General features: G+C 46.0%; 1 protein-coding gene across 4 annotated transcripts in view; it reads right to left on the minus strand.

Moving 5' to 3' along the window:
* scube1 (signal peptide, CUB domain, EGF-like 1) overlaps positions 1-23173 on the minus strand; it is a 189337-nt gene that overhangs the window by 15519 nt on the left and 150645 nt on the right. For all 4 annotated transcript variants that reach the window (XM_055650219.1, XM_055650220.1, XM_055650217.1 and 1 more), the window contains 5 exons: positions 22025-22147; positions 14085-14204; positions 11319-11411; positions 8108-8224; positions 2646-2804 (listed from right to left, as the gene is read on the minus strand). In XM_055650219.1, the coding sequence (XP_055506194.1) occupies positions 2646-2804; positions 8108-8224; positions 11319-11411; positions 14085-14204; positions 22025-22147 (612 nt within the window). The remainder of the gene's footprint in view (positions 1-2645; positions 2805-8107; positions 8225-11318; positions 11412-14084; positions 14205-22024; positions 22148-23173) is intronic.

Raw genomic sequence — 23173 nt, forward strand, 5'->3', positions numbered from 1 at the left:
GTTAGGAACGGGGTACTGATTGGGGATGATCAGCCATGATCACATTGAATGGTGGTGTTGGCTCGAAGGGCTGAATGGCCTACTCCTGCACGTATTGTCTATTGTCTATTGAAACATCACCAATCCATGTTCTCCGGAGATTCTGGATTATCAGCAAGACCAAGCACAGGCTTGGCGATCGTTTCACTGAACACCTCCGCTCAGTCCACCTAAACCTACCTGATCTCCTGGTTACTGGACACTTGAACTCCCCCTCCCATTCCCACACTGACCTTTCTGTCCTGGGCCTCCTCCATTGTCAGAGTGAGGCCCAGCTCCAATTAGAGGAACAGCACCTCATATTTCGCTTGGGCAGCTCACACCTCAGCAGTATGAACATTGACTTCAGTAACTTCAAGTAACCCTTGCTTTCTCTCTCTCTCCATCCCTTCCCCTTCTCAGTTCTCCGACCAGTCTGTCCGTCCCTGACTCAATTTTATCTGTTTGCTTTGTTGTTCCCTTCTCCCTGCTAACAATGATCTATTCTATATTTTCCTTGATCTCCATTCCCTTTGCCCCGTTTTCACACCTTACACAACCTTATCTATGTATCTTCCTTCCCCCCCTGACGTCAGTCTGAAGAAGGGTCTCGACCCGAAACGTCGCCCATTCCTTCTCTCCAGAGATGCTGCCTGTCCCGCTGAGTTACTCCAGCAGTTTTGTGCCTATCTTCGGTTTAAACCAGCATCTGCAGTTCCTTCCTACGCATTTCTCCGGAGATTCCGCCTGAACAGTTGAGTTACTCCGGTACTTTTGCGTCTATCTCTGGTATGAGCCAGCGTCTGTAGTTCCTTTTGACTTTGAGCGTTCCCATCTGCAAGTCCCTGCAGCGGAAAAAATGCAAAGTGTGCAAGCTCTAGACAGGACCGTGAGGACGTGAGCAGCAGGTCAACCAGGAGTGTCGGAGGAGTCGGCAGCTGGGAGATGAACGTCCCCACGAGCAAGAAAAACGCAAAGTCTGATCAATGATTTGGTGTGACAGATATGAGTGAGGGGAAAAGGCCAGGCAGCGAGCAACAATGCACCGGAACATGCCCTTCAAGGTCTAGTCATCCTTTCAGCCGAGAAAAGGTATCATTACGCTGCCTGCTGCAGGCAGAAATCTCCGAGCTATCTCCACATCTCAAGGCTTTGACATTTGAAAAGGGTGTTCTGTTTAAGGAAAAAAAACCCTGCAGATTGCTTTTTCAAGTCGCTAATTAAAAAGCTTGAGAATGACTATTTTCCGGTGAGCGGTGGACCATCTGGTGATCACACTGTTCAATTCTCCTGTGATGGATCTTATAGTTACACAAAGTGAAGTTAAAACCTAAACATTACCAATACAGATGGTGCACAAATCCTTCTTTACACTCTTTCCTTGCTTTTCATTTCCCTTCCATATTAACTATATATGTCTATACATATATATATATATATGTATATATATGTATGTGTATATATATATGTATATATATTGTTAATATGGTAGGAAACAGAAAGACAAGAGTGCAAAGGAGGATTTGTGCACCATCTGTATGCAGCCTGTATATACACATATAGATATGTATAATTCATAAGTTACAGCAGCAGCATTAAGCCATTCGGCCCATCAACTCTATTCCGCCATTCGACCATGGCTGATCTGCCTTTCCCTCCTAACCCCATTCTCCTGCCTTCTCCCCATAATCTCTGACACCCGTACTAATCAAGGATCTGCATGTGGTATGAGTGTGTATGTGCATAAATGTATCTATATGTTCTCCAGAGATGCTGCCTGACCTGCTGAGTTACTCTACCATTTTGTGTCCATCTTTGGTATCTGCCAGCTTCTGCAGTTCCGTTTTATTACATATATTACATATATTATATTATATTATATTATATTTCATAGAGCCATAGTGACAGCACAGAAACAGACCCATCAGCCCACACCGATCAACATGTTCCAGCTACACTAGTCCCACCTGCCTGCGTTTGGTCCATATCCCTCCAAACCTGTTCTATCCATGTACCTGTCTAACTGTTTCTTAAACGTTGGGATAGTCCCAGCCTCAACTACCTCCTCTGGCAGCTTGTTCCATACACCCACCACCATTTGTGTGAAAAAGTTACCCCTCAGATTGTATTAAATCTTTTCCCCTTCACCTTAAACCTATGTCCTCTGGTCCTCAATTCATCCACTCTGGGCAAGAGACTCTGTGCATCTACCCGATCTATTCCACTCATGATTTTATACACCTCTATAAGATCACCCCTCATCCTCCTGCACTCCAAGGAATAGAGACCCAGCCTAAACCTCCCCTAGAACTCAGACCCTCTAGTCCTGGCAACATCCTCGTAAAGTCTATTATAGTCTACAATATTATATTATACTCCATTATGTTATTATATATTATATATTATGTTATATTATGTAATGTTATATTATATTATATTCATTATATATTATTTCATTTTATCATTTCCATGTATAACAAAAAGGGGGATACTTTGAATAAAACCAATTTGCTTGAGAGTGCCTGTCCCATGACATCTAATGGAGCCATCATGGATCTACAATGTTCTGGGCAGTGTGATCCACTGTCCATGCGACTGGCCAGTCTCCAGTTGAGGCAGCCACTCACCTGTCACCTGCTCGGACTTCATCTCCACCTCGAATTCGGCTGTGATGTGCGACACCTCCTTGGACGGTGACTTGCGTCCCCGCCGCCTCTTCTTGGAAGAATCGCACTTCAGGTTGACAAAAGTCACGTGGCAGTTGTCCGTGCACGGGAAATGTCCTCCTTGGTGCCAAAGGAAAATGGAAGTCCAGTTTAGTTTATCAGTGCGTCTCAGTTTATTGCCACGAGTACCAAGGTACAGTGAGAAGAAACCTTTGCTGCACGCTAACCAGTCAGCGGAAAGACAATACATGATTACAATCGAGCCGTCCACAGTGTACAGATGGGGTCAAGGAAAGAGCATTCACGTCGCGGCCCTTGTTTCCAACAATCTTTCCACCACCAAGCACAAGAAGCGACAAGGCGGACACCATTGCGTGCAGATGCCGAGCTCTGGCTGACCAACTTCTAATCTTGTATGTGGACTCGATAAGACGAAGAGGTGTGCAGATACATGATAAGGGAATAATGTTTAGTGCAAGGTAATGCCAGCAAAGTCCGATCAAAGATAGTCCGAGGGTCACCAATGAGGTAGATAGTAGTCCAGGACTGCTCTCTGGTTGTGGTGGGATGGTTCAGTTGCCTGATAACAGCTGGGAAGAAACTGTCCCTGAATCGGGAGGTGTGCGTTTTCACACTTCTGTACCTTTTGCCCAATGGGAGAGGGGAGAAGAGGGAGTGGCAAGGTTGGGAAAGTGATGGGGGGGCAGTGTAGAAAACAGCAGCACATCCATGACAAAATGTAACAACAAGGCACTTGGAAAATGGAGAAGGCAGGAACGGGGTACTGATTGGGCATGATCGGCCATGATCACATTGAATGGTGGTGCTGGCTCGAAGGGCCGAATGGCCACCTATTTTCTATTGCCTATTATCTATTGACATGTTGTGAAGTACTTTAAATATTCTGTAAAGTTTCCATTGGATATCTGAAACACAAGACTTTCCCCTTTGATATTTCTCAGTTCAAAAGTTCAGTAAATGAGCAGAATTAGGCCATTTGGCCCATCAAGTCTACTTTGCCATTCAATCATGGCTGATCTATCTCATGTAACAGCATTCTCCTTCCTTCTCCCCATAACCTCTGACACCCGTATTAATCAAGAATCAGGTCAGGATTGAACACGGATCTCTGGTGCTCTAAGGCAGCAGCTCTAGCATTACGGCACTTTGCTGCTCTTCCTAATCAAAAACCTATCTATCTCCGCCTTAAAAATATCCAATGACTTGGCCTCCGCTGCCATCTGTGGCAATGAATTCCACAGATTCCCCACCCTCTGACTAAAGAAATTCCTCCCCATCTCCTTTCTAAAGGTACCCCCATTTATTCTAAGGCTGTGACCTCTGGTGTTAGACTCTCCCACGAGTGGAGATATCCTCTCCACATCCACTGTATCCAGGTCTTTCATTATTTGGTAAGTTTCAATGAGGTCCCCCCCTCATCCTTCTAAACTCCAGCGAGTACAGGCCCAAGAGTGAAGCCTAAATGTTGATCATATTCGTCAGTGTCGTTCTTGACCGCCAGATCCTAGCGTGTAAGTATTATCTGTAGAGCTCTGAATAGCTACTGCTATAATAAATAAAATCTACAAAGAGCAATCTGGAGACTTCCATATTTTAGGAGAAATTATAAAATTATAATTATGAAAATACAATTTCACCAGACTCAGGCTAAATTTGGGATATCCACCATCATAATTTCAGGCACCAAAAAAATCATCTTTATATTGGAATCAACCATATAAAAAATGTGGCTTCTGCCATACAAAAACACTCTCCCCAAAGGACACACACAAACAAAAATAATTTCCCTGTACGGGTGGCACGGTGGCGCAGCGGTAGAATTGCTGCTTTACAGCGCCAGAGACCCGGGTTCGATCCTGACCATGGGGCGCTGTCTGTACGGATTTTGTACGTTCTCCCCGCGACCTGCGTGGGTTTTCTCCAGGTACTCCGGTTTCCTCCCGCACTCCAAAGACACACTGGTTTGTTGGTTAATTGACTTGGTATAACTGTAAAATTGCCGCTAGTGTGTGCAGGATAGTGCTAGCGTGCGGGGATCGCTGGTCGGCGCGGACTCCGTGTGCAGAAGGGCCTGTTTCCGCGCTGTATCTCTAAACGAAACTAAAACTTGCTACACATGAAAATAAAGAACCATTGGCGTTTTTTCATTTCCCACAGCGTATTTTTTCGCAGATTTTCTAAGGGATGGAATAACTCTTTGGGGATGTTTTTCAAGTCAAAGTCACCAAAAAATCAACACCCACAACACCGATCTCGGGTGGGTGATTTATGGATGGAGGCATCATATCAGTCATGTTGGGCTCGATCCAATTCTTGTGATTTGTATCTGATTTTAGTATCACAGCGCGGAAACAGGCCCTTTGGCCCGATCGAGCCCGCGTTGACCAGCGATCCCTGTACACTAACACTATCCTACACACACTGGGGACAATTTACACTTGTTACTGAAGCCAAATTAACCTACACACCTGTTTAAGAAGGAACTGCAGATGCTGGAAAATCGAAGGTACACAAAAATGGCGGAGAAACTCAGCGGGTGCAGCAGCATCTATGGAGGGAAGGAAATAGGCAACGTTTCGGGACGAAACGTTGCCTATTTCCTTCGCTCCATAGATGCTGCTGCACCCGCTGAGTTTCTCCGCCATTTTTGTGTAACCTCCACCCCTGTACGTCTTCGGAGTGTGGGAGGAAACCAGAGCAGCCGGAGAAAGCCCACGCAGGTCACGGGGAGATCGTGCAAACTCCGTACAGGCAGCACCCGTAGTCGGGATCGAACCGGGGTGTCTGGCGCTGTGAGGCGGCAACTCTCCCGCGGCGCCACCGCACCACCACCCCGATGAAATCGTGCTTTGTCTGAAAAAAATGTTCTCTCCGCAAATAATTTGTTGTCTGGTCACCAACACCGACACATTTGTAACTTTCTGGCAGCTCCCAGGGCAGCTTTATTGACTTTGACATTCAAAGCGAACATGACATTGTCTGGCAACTTGCTGTGAATAACATAACAGATTGGTCTAAAGTGCAATCTATCATGATGGGGACCTGCTGGGCAAGTGGAATGGAAGTGCCACCACTGCTGGTGCTGATGAATGGCACCATCTGGAGAGAGCTTGACAACAGCAAAAACCCCTCTGCTCAGGCTACGTTAAAAGTCCCCGAATGTTTAGTTTAGTTTAGTTTGGAGATACAGCGCGGAAACAGGCACTTTGACCCCTGAGTCCGCGCCGACCAGCTATCGTTAACACTAGCATGATCCTACACGTACATGGACGTACATTGGTAAATGGTAGGGAATTGAAGAATGCAGGTGAACAGAGGGATCTGGGAATAACTGTGCACAGTTCCCTGAAAGTGGAATCTCATGTAGATAGGGTGGTAAAGAAAGCTTTTGGTGTGCTGGCCTTTATAAATCAGAGCATTGAGTATAGAAGTTGGGATGTAATGTTAAAATTGTACAAGGTATTTGTGGAGGCCAATTCTGGAGTATGGTGTACAATTTTGGTCGCCTAATTATTGGAAGGATGTCAACAAAATAAAGAGAGTACAGAGGAGATTTACTAGAATGTTGCCTGGGTTTCAGCAACTAAGTTACAGAGAAAGGTTGAACAAGTTAGGGCTTTATTCTTTGGAGCGCAGAAGGTTAAGGGGGGACTTGATAGAGGTCTTTAAAATGATGAGAGGGATAGACAGAGTTGACGTGGATAAGCTTTTCCCACTGAGAGTAGGGAAGATTCAAACAAGGGGACATGACTTGAGAATTAAGGGACAGAAGTTTAGGGGTAACATGAGGGGGAACTTCTTTACTCAGAGAGTGGTGGCTGTATGGAATGAGCTTCCCGTGAAGGTGGTGGAGGCAGGTTCGTTTTTTATCATTTAAAAATAAATTGGATAGTTATATGGACGGGAAAGGAATGGAGGGTTATGGTCTGAGCGCAGGTAGATGGGACTAGGGGAGAATACGTGTTCGGCACGGACTAGAAGGGTCGAGATGGCCTGTTTCCGTGCTGTAATTGTTGTATGGTTATATGGTTACACACTAATGCCCCTGTCCCACTTAGGAAACCTGAACAGAAACCACTGGCGACTTTGTGCCCCACCCAAGGTTTCCATGCGGTTCCCGGAGGTTGCAGATGGTTGGCGGAGGTTGCAGGTAGTGGAAGCAGGTAAGGAGACTGACAAAATCCTCCGGGAACTGCACGGAAACCTTGGGTGGGGCGCAAAGTCTCCAGAGGTTTCCGTTCAGGTTTCCTAAGTGGGACAGGGGCATAAGGATAATTTTTACAATCTTTACCCAATTAACCCACATACCTGCACGTCTTTGGAGCGCGGGAGGAAACCGGAGCGCCCGGGGGGAAAACGCACGCAGGTCACGGGGAGGATGTACAAACTCCGTATGGACGGCACCCGTAGTCAGGATCGAACCCGGGGTCTCCGGCGCTGTAAGGCAGCAACTCTACTGCTGCGCCACCACTTAGTGGAGTTGGTTTATCGGGGAGGCTTTTGTGAAAGTGAAATAGAGTTACCATGTTCTCAGATTTGTCTGCAGCACAAGTTCTTTAAGAATGTCTGAAGAAGGGTCTCGACCCGATAAAAATGCCACCAATTCCTTTCCTCCAGAGATGCTGCCTGACCCGCTGAGTTACTCCGACATTGTGTGCCTGTCTTCTTTAAGAACTCATGTTGCAAATTAAAAGCGTCTGAATGTGGGATGTTATTATTGTGTAAGTTGCGGTGAGGAAAGCATTCAAAGTGGCTGGATAATTGCTTCCACTCAACCATTACAATCTCACAAACGTCACTCTTCTCTTTCATCTCCTTGATGTGGTCGCAGAAAAGCCACCACAGAGATTCAAAGGCAATAATTAATAAGCAGGATGTTGTCCTCCTTGGCCAGAGGTCCACACCAAAGAACCGCTAGTTATATATATATATATATATACACATATACAGTATTCTCTGCTGCATTTCAACATCGCTGGTCTTCCACATAGAAAATAGTTGCAGGAGTAGGCCATTCGGCCTTTCAAGCCAGCACCGCAATTCAATGTGATCGTGGCTGATAATCCAAAATATTTTCAAGAGAGAGTTAGAATTAGCTCTTAGGGGTAACGGAATCAAGGGATATGGGGAAAAGGCAGGAACAGGGGATTTTGGATGATCAGCCATGATCATATTGAATGGCGGTGCTGGCTCGAAGGGCCGAATGGCCTACTCCTGCAGCTATTTTCTATGTTTCTATGTTTCTATCCACATCCAGCTGTCTGAAGAAGGGTCTCGAACCGAAACGTCGCCCATTGCTTCTCTCCAGAGATGCTGCTGCCTGTTACTCCAGCTTTTTGTGTCTATCCACATTACACTATCCACAAACCACTATTCCCATTTGAAATGAAATCGTGACAAACCCGATATGCTTTGCTTCAAACTATCCTTAATCCGTTCCTTAATTCGTGGACGAAGATGGCATTTGGCGTCTTTGATCTTGAATCGAGCTTTTTGCTTTATTGGAGGTGCCAAAGGGTCTGAAATTTAAAAAAACAAAAAGTGCACTTTCAGTATCGTAGCATGGAGGTTGAATTATTTCCCTTCAACTTACGAGGATGTTGCCCGGACTTGAGGGTGTGTGCTACAGGGAGAGGTTAAGTAGGCTGGGTCTCTATTCCTTGGAGCGCAGAAGGATGAGGGGTGATCTTTTGAAGGTGTATAAAATCATGAGAGGAATAGATCGGGTAGATGCACCGAGTCTCTTGCCCAGTGTAGGGGAATTGAGGACCAGAGGACATAGGTTCAAAGTGAAGGGGAAAAGATTTAAAAGGAATCTGAGGGGTAACTTTTTCACGCAAAGGGTGGTGGGTGTATGGAACAAGCTGGCAGAGGGGGTAGTTGAGGCTGGGACTATCCCATCGTTTAAGAAACAGTTAGAGAGATAATAGCAAGGACAGGTTTGGAGGGATACTGACCAAGCGCAGGCTGTTGGGACTAGTGTAGCTGGGGCATGTTGGCCTGTGTGTGCAAGTCGGGCAGAAGGACCTGTTTCCACACTGTATCACTCTGTGACTAACTCATGAACAAGACCTGGCTGTTACGGAGTACGCCATCGTGAATGTCCCTTAAGAAAATGTGTGTGGACATTAATAATCTCGCTGGTTAAGGTATTCTCACAAAGGTGTCCAGTGGATTTCAAGTCAAGACAGTATTTTACTGTTATATGTCTGAAACAGAACAATCAAATTCTTAGGTACACAAAAATGCTGGAGAAACTCAGCGGGTGCAGCAGCATCTATAGAGCGAAGGAAATAGGCAACGTTTCGGGTCGAAACCAAGGGTTTCGGCCCGAAACGTTGCCTATTTCCTTCGCTCCATAGATGCTGCTGCACCCGCTGAGTTTCTCCAGCATTTTTGTGTACCTTCGATTTTCCAGCATCTGCAGTTCCTTCTTGTCAATCAAATTTTCTTATTTGCAGTAGCACAACAAAATATGTAAACATAGTACTTTGTAAATAATATAATAAATGAAAAAATTATATTTAAAAAATATAAAAATTATATATGTATATATATATAAATAAATATATATATATATATATATATTTGGAGACAGTTTTTATCCCAGCTGTTATCAGGCAAGTGAATTATCCTACCACAACTGGAGAGCAGTCCTGGACTACACTCGGACTATCTTTGATCGGACTTTTGCTAGCTTTACATTTCACTAAGCGTTATTCCCTTAAGGGGCTGTCCCACTGTACGAGGTAATTCAAGAGCTCTCCCGAATTGAATTTAAAAAATCAAACTCGTGGTAAGCACGTAGAATCAACGCGGCGGGTACCTTGGAGCGCAGGACGTCACTTAGCGGCTCGTAACGCTAACGGCAGGTACTCGGGAAACGCGGTAAGCTCGTGCAGATTTTTCAACATGTTGAAAAATGTCCACGAGAGCCCCGAGTACCTACGAGCGGCTGTTACCGTAATTCTCCGAGTTCGAATCAGGGGAAACACGGGAGAACTCTTGAATTAGCTCGTACAGTGGGACAGGCCCTTTATCATATATCTGTACATGGTAAATGGCTCGATTGTAATCATGCATTGTCTTTCTGCTGACTAGTTAGCACCGCAACAAAAGCTTATCATTAATATTTAATGTTTTATGTGTCATTCCTAACTGTCACTGTATGTCATGTTGTCACTTGCGGGCGGAGCACCAAGGCAAATTCCTTGTATGTGAATACTTGGCCAATAAACTTATTAATTAATTAATTCATTCATTCATTTTCACTGTATCTCGAGACACGTGACAATAAACTAAACTGAACTAAATATTCAGGGAGGTGGACAGAGCATCCAGCCATGGTCTGCTTTGGATAAAGTGGAAGCTACATTCATCCAGGTGAACTGATATTATTCCAGCACACTCTCTCTTTGTAGGGACGGCCACTGCCTGGAACCTGTGGCGGAAAAGTAAATTAGGAATGAATACAAGGACACAAAAAATTGAAGCAGAGAATCAGACAGTGGCAGAACGTGCGGAAATAACCCATGCTCTCACAAGAAGATAGACACAAAATGCTGGAGTGACTCAGCGGAGCAGGCAGCATCACTGGAGAGAAGGATTCATAAAAGCCTCCCAATAAACAAACTCAACTAAGGGGCGTGGGCGATACTCTGGCACAGCGGTAGATTTGCAGCCTTACAGTGCCAGAGACCCTCGTTCCTTCCTTGACTACGGCTGCCATTCCTTTTTCGCCAGAGATGCTGCCTGTCCCCGCTGAGTTGCTCCAGCATTTTGTGTCTATCGTTGGTGTAAAACCGGACACATCTGCAGTTCCTTCCTACACATCTGCAGACACATCTGCAGTTCCTTCCGACACATGTGCAGTTCCTTCCGACACCATGCTCTCACAAGCTCCAAATTTGGAAGCTGAAATCGCTCCATTTTCCCGTTCTTCCCCCCTAATGCCTTCAATATTTTTCGCTTCAATTATATACTCATGCATTCTCTCTAATAGTCCTTCACCACCGTGGGTTGGACAGAATGCAGATTTCTGGCCTGGATTTCCTGGAGCAAGGCTCGAATTCCGCACTGTTCTGCCAGCGTTTGCTCATGCCTCAGGCATCTTGCATCTCCTTGGGCCAGCGTTTTAGTCAGGGTCTAACAATCCTTGCCGATTGGACACAAAATGAAAAGTCTCCTCTTGAATTCCTTCGTTGGGTCCACACTCTCTGCCCCTCCTTTTAACACCATCGACAGATTCTTCATTGGTACGGGTGTCAGGGGTTATGGGGAGAAGGCAGGGGAATGGGGTTAGGAGGGAGAGATACATCAGCCATGATTGAATAGCGGAGAAGACTCGATGGGCCGAATGGCCTAATTCTGCTCCATTGACATGGTTCATAAATGGGTAAGCTCTAGAATTAGACCCTTCAGCCCATCAAGTCTACTGTGCCATCCAAACATGGCTGATTTATCATTCCTACTTAATCCCATTCTCTCCGCAACCCCTGACACTAATGAAGAATCTGTCTATCTCCGCCTCAAAAATATCCTTTGACTTGGACTCCACAGCCGTCTGTGGTCTTAGGCAGGGCACTGTTGAGCTCGTCACGTGTGGGACGTTACCTGCACAGCTGGGCAGAGTTGCATTTCGCCTCTGTGCAGATTTGGTCGGCTGCAACGGAACTCCACAGCTGAAAGAGTAGCTGTTTTCAGAATCTAAAGAAAGAACAACAGTTGCACATCAGAGCAAGACACTGCACCCCTGTAAACGCAACTCATGCTTCATCGGCCCTTCCAGGTCATTAAGCTCAAGTGTCAAACCCATCATTGTATCCTATATTGTCATTCAAACTTTTGGTTTGAACGAAATGACGTGCCTTGCAGTCATGACAGAGAATAAAATAACAGAACGCACAATGAACACAGTTTAACCCTCCACCACAGTGAGTCTACCAGATACCTCCCCGCTGTGATGGAAGGCAAATGTCTTAAAGTCCTTGTCCCTTCCTTCCAGGACTTCCCCACCAATATTTGATTAGTTACCGAGCGTCAGGGGTTATGGGGAGAAGACAGGATAGAGTGGATGTGGAGAGGATGCTCCCACTAATGGGAGAGTCTAGGACCAAAGGTTAGATCCTCAGAACTAAAGGACGTTCTTTTAGGAGGGGGATGAGGAGGAATTTCTTTAGTAAGAGGTTGATGCATCTGTGGAATTAATTGCCACAGAAGGCTGTGGGAGACAAGTCAATGGATATTTTTAAGGCAGAGATAGATAGATTCTCGATTAGACCGTGTGTCAGGGGTTATGGGGAGAAGGCAGGAGAATGGGGTTAGCAGGGAGAGATAGATCAGCCATGATTGAATGGTGGGGTAGACTGAATGGGCCAACCGGCCTAATTCTGCTCCTTTCACTTTTGAACGTAATATTTTCATTATGCTTTTCCTGCAGTCGTATATGCAAGATGTAATGCATAGTAACTATATCTAGCACGGCATAAATATACTTCTGACACCTAAGAGCCAATTTCAACATCCAGTGAAAACCAATTATAACTGAAGATATAACAGCGGACAATAATGTCTTTCTACAGGGAGAGTTTGGATAGACTTAGGACAGGGCGTGGAATCCTCAATCCTTGGTGGAAATTATATACTGCAAGTTGGAATTGGAGGGAAACTGAACTAACAAGCGGTGGAGAGGTTGGGATGAGGATTACACCATGGCGGCAAGTGGCGGCACGGTGGCGCAGCGGTAGAGTTGCTGCTTTACAGCGCCAGAGATCCGGGTTCAATCTTCCCTGCCGATGCTGTCTGTTCGGAGTTTGTAACCTCCCCCTCTGACCATGCGGGTTTTCTCAAGATGCTCCGGTTTCCTCCCACACTTCCAAAAACGCTCAGGCTTGTAGGCTGATTGGCTTCAGTTAAATTTGTAAATGGTCCCTAGCGTGTGTGATAGTGTTAGTGTTAGTGTACGGGATGGTCGTGGGCTGAGGGGCCCGTTTCCACGCTGTGTCTCCAAAGTCTAAAAATAAAGTCTAAAGCCTAAAGTGGTGTCACTTAGGTGTCAGAAGCATATTTATGCAGTTTAGAGATACAGCAGTGGAAACAGGCCCTTCAGCCCATTGAAACCGCGCCGACCAGTGGTCACCCACACACTAACCCCAAACCACACACCAGCGGACAATTTACACAAGTCAATGAACTTACAAACCCGCACGTCTTTGGATTGTGGGCACCCGGGGACAAGGAAGCCAGTATCACCTTCCGTACTATTTTGATGTATATTCTATATTTACAGGGCGGCACAGTGGTGCAGCGGTAGAGTTGTTGCCTTACAGCGCTCGCAGCGCCAGAGACGCGGGTTCGATCCCGTCTATGGGTGCTGTATGTTCGGAGTTAGTACGCTCTCCCCGTGACCTGCATGGGTTTTCTCCGACATCTTCGGTTTCCTCCCAAACGCTAAAGTCGTACAGCTTTTTAGGCTAATTGGTTTGGGTTTGTATCCTGGGTATAAGTGTAAATTGTCCCCAGTGTGTGTCGCATAGCAGGGTATAAGATTCTTGATGAGTACGGGTGACAGGGGCTATGGGGAGAAGGCGGGAGAATGGATGATTGTGGATGATCAGCCATGATCACATTGAATGGCGGTGCTGGCTCGAAGGGCCGAATAGCCTACTCCTGCACCTATTGTCTATTAATAGGGTTTGGATGGAGAGATAGATCAGCCATGATTAAATGGCGGAGTAGACTTGATGGGCCGAATGGCCAAATTCTGCTCCTATAATGTATGAACTTATGAACTTAGATTTTGCCCTGGCAAAGTAAACTGCCTTTTGTATGAAGAATATAAAGCGTTTTTTTTCCAATCCCACATTCAAAACTCGGCCCCTTGTTGTGAATAATAAATAATAATAATAATAATTTTATTTATAGAGCACTTTAAAAACAAACATAGCTGCAACAAAGTGCTGTACATCACTAATCATTGACAAAAAAGTTAACACACACCAAAAATAACAATCAAAAGAAATAGTAGGAAAAGGCATGTAAAATAAAGAAACATCAAAAACACCACAAACAGAAGCAAAGCCTCAGGCATGGTCAAAAGCCAGGGAGTACAAATGCGTTTTAACACTGGATTTGAAGATGGACAGTGAGGGGGCCTGTCTGATGTGCAACGGCAGGGTGTTCCAGAGTGCTGGAGCAGCAACAGAGAAGGCTCTATCCCCTCTGAACCTCCGACTAGACCTCGGTACCTCCAGGAGCAGCTGACCAGCTGACCTGAGGGACCGGGCAGGAGCGTATGGGTGGAGCAGCTCAGAGAGGTAAGCGGGGCGAGCCCATTTAGAGATTTAAAAACAAATGAATGTTCACAAAGGGAATGCTGACCTGCCACAAAGAGTGCTTTCGACGGGCAAGACAGGGAGCAGCTCTCGACTCCTCCGCTCTTACTGCAGATCAGCTGGACTTTCCGTGCCGCCTTTGCGTTCCGGAAACATTTCACCGTCTCTGAGGGAGAGAGAATCATCGATTACAGACAGCGAGTTAAAAAGGTTGACACAGGTGAAGTTGCTGCAACTTAGTCGATGCCACCGAACCCGTTCAAAAACAATGCGGACCATCAACACAGCTGGTGACCAAGTCACATCCAATGGACAGGTTGAACTCAGTAATCGCAAAGTTAAAGTGGCACGGTGGCGCAGCGGTGGAGTTGCTGCCTCACAGACCCGGCCGGAGACCCGGGTTCGATCCTGACTTTCGGGTCTGCACGTTCTCCCCATGACCTGAGTGGGTTTTCTCCGGGTGCTCCGGTTTCCACCCACACTCCAAAGACATATATGTTTGGAGGTTAAATCGGCTTGGTAACATTGTAAATTGTTCTTTGCGTGTAGGATAGTGTTAAACCCCCTGTCCCGCGGTACGAGTTCATTCCAAGCGTTCTCCCGTGTTTGCCGATTCGAACTCGGAGATTTACGGTAATGGCCGCTCGTCGGTACTCGGGGCTCTCGTGAACATTTTTCATCATGTTGAAAAATCTTCACCAGTCTTCCCGTGCTTACCTGCCGTTAGTGAGTCTTCCCGAGTACCTGCCGTTAGCGCTAAGAGACGCCCCCGAGCTCCGACGTACCCGCTACGTTCATTCTCCGTGCTTACCACGAGTTTAATTTTTTTTAAACTCGGGAGAGCTCTTGGAATGAACTCGTACCGTGGGACGGGGCTATTAGTGTGCGGGGATCACTGGTCGGCTAGGACTTGGTGTCACTGAATCGAAGAGACGGATTTGAAACAGGAAACAAAGTGCTGGAGGGCCAGGCAGCTTCTGCAGGGAGAACAGACAGATGATGTTTCAGGTCGGGACCCTTCTTCAGATTGATGTGAAAAAATTGCTGAGAGTAGATTTTCATTAAGCTCCACATTCGGCGGAGAAAAACGTTCAAAATTGGTGAGTGATGGGCCTGTACCCCAGGCGATTGGATTCTATTTCACAATGTGCTGTGCAGTAATTTACAGTGAGATGGTTATGAGTTACTGCGGCTGAGAAAACTGCTGGTAGTGAGGCGAGTTCTTAACCTATCACCCTTTGTGCCTTTTGTCTGCTTCCTTCAAATTTCCCACTTTAAATTAAAAAAAAATATTGTAAATTATCTTAGAGCGTTGTTGTCGAGTTACAGTGATGGCGATGGCCTGAGCCGAGATCAAGGGGCCTGATTTTTGGCACGCATGCTGTCAAATGTCTGACAATTATGTAAAAAACACACACAGGCAAATTAATTAGGGAACTTCATGTGCTACAAAATACAATTGTCTTGAAAGGTGATCAATGGATAAATGAAACTATTAGAAGAAGAATCATAAACTTTTACTTGTTGAAATTGTTGAACATTTCATAATCTAATCAATTTGTTAGGATTGATTGTCCACTGTTCATTTTAATCTATGCAGAGGGGTCTTGTATGTAGAGTAGAATACAGAATATTATGTTCTAACAAGGGCATTCCGATGTATCTAAGGGACGTTCTAAGGTATGTTCTAATGATGGCGCAGCGGTAGAGTTGCCGCCTTATAGTGCCAGAGACCCGGGTTCGATCCTGACTACAGGTGCTGTCTGTACGGAGTTTGTATGTTCTCCCGGTGACCTTGGTGAGTTTTCGCCCAGATCTTCGGTTTCCTCACACACTCCACACTTTGTAGGCTAATTGGCTTGGTATAAATGTATAATTGTCCCTAGTGTGAGTGGGGTAGTGTTAGTGTGCGGGGATCGCTGGTCGGTGTGGACTCGGTGGGTCAATGGGCTTGTTTCTGCGCCGTCTCTAAACTTAGTAGAACACATGACAATGCAGCACAGGAACAGAAGTTGGCGCTGAACCTGATGCCAAGATGAACTGATCTCCTCCGCCTGCTCGTGATCCATATCCCTCCATTTCTTCCATATCTATGTTACTGTCTAAAAATCTCTTAAATGCCACAATCGTATCTGCCTCCACCTCCACAACCCCAGGAAGCACATTCCAGGCACCCACCACACTTTGTGTAAAAAAAAACTTGCCCTGTTCATCTTTAAACTTTGCCCCTCTCACCCTAAAGCTACGCCCTCGAGTCTTTAACATGTCTACCCTCTTTATAAAGATTCCCTCCACCACCCTATCTATACGTAGAACAGTCCAACACAGGAAAGGGCCCTTCGGCCCACAATGTTTGTTCCAGACATGCTGCCAGGTTAAACTGATCCAATCTGCATGTACATGGTCCATATACCTCTATTCCCTGCACTGCCGTGTGCTGATCTAAAAGCCTCTAAAAGCCACGATTGCATCTGCCTCCAACGACAACCTTGGCAGTGCGCTCCACCCACCGCCCTTTGTGCTCCACCCACCTTTACCCCTTTCACCTTAAAGCTGTGCCCTGTAGTCTTTGACACCTTGCAGATATAAAGGTTTCTCCCCATTGGTGCCTCCCATAAATGCATATACTTCTATCCGGTCTCCTCTCAACCTCTTACATTCAAGAGAAATCCATCCAAGTTTGTCTAACCTCTCCTCGTAGCGACTACTTCCCAAAATACTTGGAATTTCCCGATTCATCAGTATTTTGTACGTCCAGTTCATTTCACTGCTTTTCATGAATATGTAGTATTAATATATTAATGCTGTGCAAGGTATCGGATGGCAGCTAAAGGAGACATAACACGTTTTTCCTTAAAGCTTTCAGTGTTAGCATCAGGCATGCAGAAAGTGCAAATGTAAATAGCACTGGTGGGCATCATCCAAGAGCTGGTTTCTTCCCTCCAGTTTCCCCGACTTGGTGTTGACACGACACCAGTGTGATATTTTCCGTATCCCAACTGGCCATTGCCCAAGCAGTGCTAATTGTTGCATTAGTCACCCGCTCTGCAGAGTGACTAATGGAACATAAAGATAGACCAACCATTCGGGCACTGCCAGTCTTCCTCAGGCTCGCCAGGCGACATCTTGAGACCGACCATGGTGGCACTAGAGGCCCGGGCTCGATCCTGACCACGGGTGCTGCCTGTACGGAATTTGTACCTGCATGGCTTTTCTCTGAGATCTTCCTTTTCCTCCCACATTCCCCATATATCATACACCAGCATATCTAACCTCGCCCATACTTTGACAGCCAGGCACCTGTCAAAGTAAGGCCACTGTTCGGTCTGAATGTCTGTTTTCATTTCAATTTTTAGGCCTATTTTTAGATATAGTAATTTTAAATTTTTTTTAAAGCTATATGTATTTATTCTGTTTTTATTAACCGCACTGATGGTAACTGATCGAGAAACATTGTTTTCCTTTCATCGGTGTATGTAAGTACTCAGTTAAAATGACATTGAAGTAAATACTGAATACTGACTGCAAAGACGAGCAGGTTTTGGAGGTTAATTGGCTTGGTGTAAAGTGTAAAGTTGTCCCTAGTGTGTGTGTGTAGGGTAGTGTTAGTGTTAGTGTGCGGGGATCGCTGGTCGGCGGGGATTGGTGGGCCGAGGGGCCTGTTTCCGCGCTGTGTCTCTAAAGTAAACTAAACTAAGTTAAACTGACCCGGAACCTAGAGGAATGGAAGGCTATCCAAATCGGGATCATGCATACGGGAATTAACTGGGAACATTTTAGCGGGATGCATGGCGGCATGGTTTGGGAACAGCTCCATCCATTATCACCTTTCTATCATGCTTTCTATTTAAGTGGGTGGGGACACACACGCACATTTCTTTTTCTGCCCTTTTAAGAAATTACTCGCATTTTCTTCTTACAGACACTGTTGGAAAAACCTCTCGGGAGGTGAGGGAACAAATGTTTCAGGTTTTAAGGAATTCCAAATTTATATATTGCTCTTTAAACTGAGTAAAGGGCCTGTCCCGCGAGCATGTGACTCCATGCGGCAAGCGCGACCTAAAGCCCGCAGCCGCCTCAACGCCGTGCGCACGGAGGTCGAGTGAGTCACGTGAAGTTCGAGCGAAGTCCGACGGGCGTACGGCGTCGAGGCGGTGCGTACAGCGTCGAGGCAGCTGCGGGCCGCCACGCCGTTGCCGCGCGGAATTTTTGAACCCGGTCAGTTTTTCGGAGCCCTGCGTGATGTCGGGCCCAGCCCCAAACAACTCCAAACGGTTCCGGCGATCGAAGTGGGGCCGGCACCTCGAGGCCGTACGGTTCAAACGACCACGTTAGGTCGCGCTTGCCGCATGGAGTCGCATGCTCGTGGGACCGGCCCTTTAGGCTAGACAATGGTTGGAATGTTAACATTGATTTTCTTTGTTGCAGTGGGGATAGAAAAAACGTGCCGACTTGTTCCAGACTTTCAGTACCTTGGACGTACCCAGACCATCACGCAAACCAACCTCTCTTTCATTGAGTAAGAAAGAACTGCAGATGCTGGATAAAATCGAAGGTAGACACAAAATGCTGGAGTAACTCAGAGGGTGAGGCAGCATCTATGGAGAGAAGGAATGAATGTCTCGACCCGAAACGTCACCCATTCCTTCTCTCCATAGATGCCGCCTCAACCTCTGAGTTACTCCAGCATTTTGTGTCTACCCCCTATTTAATTGACTCCATCTACACAACGCTGGCTCGGCAAGGCCAGCAGCATAATCAAGGACGAGTTGCACCCCGGCCACTCCTCCTTCTATCCCATCTCCCATCGGGCATGAGGTACGGAAGTGTGAAAATGCACACCTCCAGATTCAGGGACAGTATCAACGCAGCTGTTATCAGGCAGCTGAACCGTCCTATTAACAACCAGAGAGTGGTCCATCTACCTTTGTGAAGACTCTCGGGCTATCTTTAATCGGACTTTATCTTGCACAAAACTTAATTCCCTTTGTCCTGTATCTGTACACTGTGGACGGCTCGATAGTAATCATGTATTGTCTTTCCGCTGGCTGGATAGCACGCGAGAAAAATGCTTTTCACTGTACTCCAGTGCATGTGACAATAAACTAAAGGGTCTTGACCTGAAACGTCACCTATTCCTTCTCTCCAGAGATGCCGCCTGTCCCGCTAGAGTTACTCCAGCATTTTGTGTCTGTCTTTAATGACAGTGCAAACCCATATAGGGATGGACTGATTTCTTCCCGTCGGTGGTGCTTCTGTGAGTGAGCGATCTGTCAGCTTCAGCTGACGGATGGCGGGACTGTCTAATGCTGAGAGAATGGAGCTGCTGGGCTTGTACATTCTGGAGTTTAGAAGGATGAGAGGGCATCTCATTGAAACATATAAGATTGTTAAGGGTTTGGATACGCTAGAGGCAGGAAACATGTTCCCGGTGTTGGGGAAGTCCAGACCCAGGGGCCACAGTTTAAGAATAAGGAGTAAGCCATTTAGAACGGAGACGAGGAAACACTTTTTCTCACAGAAAGTTGTGAGTCTGTGGAATTCTCTGCCTCAGAGGGCGGTGGAGGCAGGTTCTCTGGATGCTTTCAAGAGAGAGCACTACATAGGGCTCTTAAAGATAGCGGAGTCAGGGGATATGGGGAGAAGGCAGGAACGGGGTACTGATTGGGGATGATCAGCCATGATCACATTGAATGGCGGTGCTGGCTCGAAGGGCCGAATGGCCTACTCCTGCACCTATTGTCTATTGTCTTCCTGAGGTCACAGTCAGGCTATAAAGGGCCTGTCCCACTTGGCAATTGTTTCGGAGACTGCCGACGTCATTGACTGACATATCAGGGTCGCCGAAAGATTTTGAGCATTTCAAAGTCCAGCAGCGACAAAAAACAATGTTGCGACACTTGAAGAAACGCCACGCGTCAATACGACGACACACCGCGACTTTTTCGGTGACTTGATACGTCAGTCAATGATGCCGACAGTCGCCAAGTGAGACAGACCCTTAAGGTCGACAATAGATAGACACAAATAGCTGGAGTAACTCAGCGGGTCAGGCAGAATCTCTGGAGGGAAGGAATAGGTGACGTTTCGGGTCAGGACCCTCCTTCAGACTGAGAGTCAGGGGAGAGGGAAACGGGAGATATGGAAAGTGGCAGAGAGAGAGAGAGAGAGAGATAGAACAAATGAAGGAAAGATATGCAACAAAATATCCAGGATAAAGGAAGCCAGCCATTGTGGCCTGTGGGCTCGGTGAGAACGGGTTACAGACAGTGTCAGACCTGAGTACATGCCTGCTGGAAGGGGGGTGTAAGATGAGAGAATATTAACCTGCCGTGGGTGGAATTTCACAGTCACCGCTTCCTGCTCCCATTAATACTGACTGAGGGCGATCGCCAACAAGTAAATCACTTTGCAGGTGTCGGTGCTCCAGACAGTTTGTATTCACCTCAGATACGTCTTGGGGCACTGGTAATTGTATTTCATTCCTCCATATTCCTTGAACGTTTGACAGCTGAGTCTGACACAAAAAGCTGAAGTAACTCAGCCCCGGTCAGGCAGCATCTCCGGAGCTAAGGAATGGGCGATGTTTCGGGTCGTGACCCTACTTCAGGCTGAGAGTCAGGGGAGAGGGAAACGAGAGATATGGAGGTTGATGGAGCAAGATAGAGGACAAGTGAATGAAAGAGAGGCAAAAAAAGTAACGGTGACAAAGGAAACAGGCGGAGGGTCAGGTGAAAATGAGACTCAACAAGATGACTGAGGTCCTTTTATAGTGAAAAGGACAAAATATGGAGCAGTGTTAAAAAGTGAAATTAATTTAAACATGTGCCTTCCCAAATTGATTGCAGAAATAATTCTTTATTTTCCCCCCTCGCCTTTTCCCTGCACCCACCTTAGCCACAGACTCGATTTTTAAACATCTGTTGAACGATTACTGAATAAAATAAGAGTTTAGATGATTATTATGCTGCTGTGGGAACAGAGTATAACTGCCCCAATGTTGATTTTGCGTACTGTTCATGCTTCATACGTTCATAAGTGACAGGAGCAGAATTAGGCCGTTCGGCCCATCATGTCTACTCCGCCATTCAATCGGGGCTGATCTATCTCTCTCTCCTAACCCCAGTCTCCTGCCTTCTCCCCATAACCCCTGACACCCGTACTGATCAAGAACCTAGCTAACCCTGCCCTAAAAATATTCATTGACTTGGCCTCCACAGCCTTCTGTGGCAATGAATCCCACAGATTCACCACCCTCTGACTAGAGAAATTCCTCCTCATCTCCTTCCTAAAGGAACGTCCTTAAATTCTGAGGCTATGGCCTCTGGTCCTAGACTCTCCCACTAGTGGAAACATACTCTCCACATCTACTCTATCCAGGCACTCCACTATTCAGTAAGTTTCAATGAGGTCCCCCCTCATTCATCTAAACTCCAGCGAGTAGAGGCCCAGTGCCGTCAAACGCTCATCATCTTAATTATAAGGTGGGCTATTTGAGATTATGAAGTATATTCTGCTGCAGCTACAAAGTTCAGTGAACAAATATTCCAGTGTTAAATTAAAAATGAAAAGTTCAGGCACGTTAAGTACATTGCTCCTTTATAGTGTGGAGTCTTGATCAAATTAACTTGAAGAGATTGCCAACTTACCTTGATAGTTTAGTTCATTTAGTTTAGTTTAGTTTAGAGATACAGCGCGGAAACAGGCCCTTCAGCCCATCAAGTCCACGCCGACCAGCGATCCCTACACATTAACACTATCCTATCCACACACTAGGGCCAATTTTACATTTATACACTTCCACCAATTAACCTACAAACCTGTACGTATTTGGAATGTGGGAGGAAACGGAAGATCACGGGGAGAACGTGCAAACTCCGCACAGACAAGCACCTGTTGTCGGGATCAAATCCGGGGTGTCTGGCGCGGTGAGTCAGCAGCTCTACCGCTGCGGCACCGTGCCGATCTGAAACAAAGATTACTCACCAGCACAATCTTTCTTGTTCCAATGCAGCTTCTTCCCAGGAGGGCAAACACACTCATAACTTCCCATGGTGTTCAGACAACCAAAATCACAGCTGCCATTATTGATGCTGCATTCATCGATATCTGAGCAAGCAAAATAAAAATATCACTGTGACTAAAATTATTATTTGTGGAGTGGAAGAAAAAGTCCAGTGTTATTACTCATAGGTTCCATATGAATGTTTTACTTAGGAAAACAAGCCATATTCTTTGAACAAAAAAAAGGATACAGTCTTGATTTTATAGAGGTGTATAAAATCATGAGAGGAATAGATCGGGTGGATGCACAGAGTCTCAGACCAGAGGAGGTGAATCGAGGATACGTTTAGGGTGAAGGGGAAAAGATTGAATCGGAATCTGAGGGGTAACTTTTCCACACAAAGGGTGGAGGGTGTATGGAACAAGCTGCCAGAGGAGGTAGTTGAGGCAGGGACTATCACAAAGTTTAAGAAACAGTTAGATAGGTACTTAGATAGGGCAGGTTTAGAGGGATATGGTCCAAGCGCAGGCAGGTGGGACTAGTGTAGCTGGGACATGTTGGCCGGTGTGGGCAAGTTGGTTAAGGGCCTGTTTCCATACTGTATCTCTCTATGTCTCTCAATGCTGGAGTAACTCAGCTGCCCGAACAGCATCTCTGGAGAACATGGATAGGTGATGCTTCAGGTCGGGACCCCTTTCAAACCCAATCTCCCTTTTTCAGGCAGTCTGAAGCATCCCGACCCGAAACGTCACCTATCCATGTTCTTCAGAGACGCTGTTTGGACAGCTGAGTTACTCCAGCATTGAGAGACATGGTGTGATACAGTGTGGATTTACTCTGAGTTACTCCAGTACTTTGAGTCCTTTTCTGTAAACCAGTATCAACAGTTCTTTGCTTCCATACACTTTGGCCATTTTAAGGTCATAAGTGATAGGAGCAGAATTAGGCCATTCAACCCATCAAGTCTACTCTGCCATTCATTCGCCTTGTATTATTACAATATGAAGCACTGTTAAAAAGTGAAACTAATTTAAACATACGCTTTCCAAAAGTAAGTCATAACAAACTAAATAATACAAATAGTTGTTACAAACTAAATAATTACCGTGTTGGTGAAACGGTGAAATTAT

The sequence above is a fragment of the Leucoraja erinacea genome, chromosome 19 (genome assembly GCF_028641065.1).
Source record: "Leucoraja erinacea ecotype New England chromosome 19, Leri_hhj_1, whole genome shotgun sequence".
Taxonomy (NCBI): Eukaryota; Metazoa; Chordata; class Chondrichthyes; order Rajiformes; family Rajidae; genus Leucoraja; species Leucoraja erinaceus.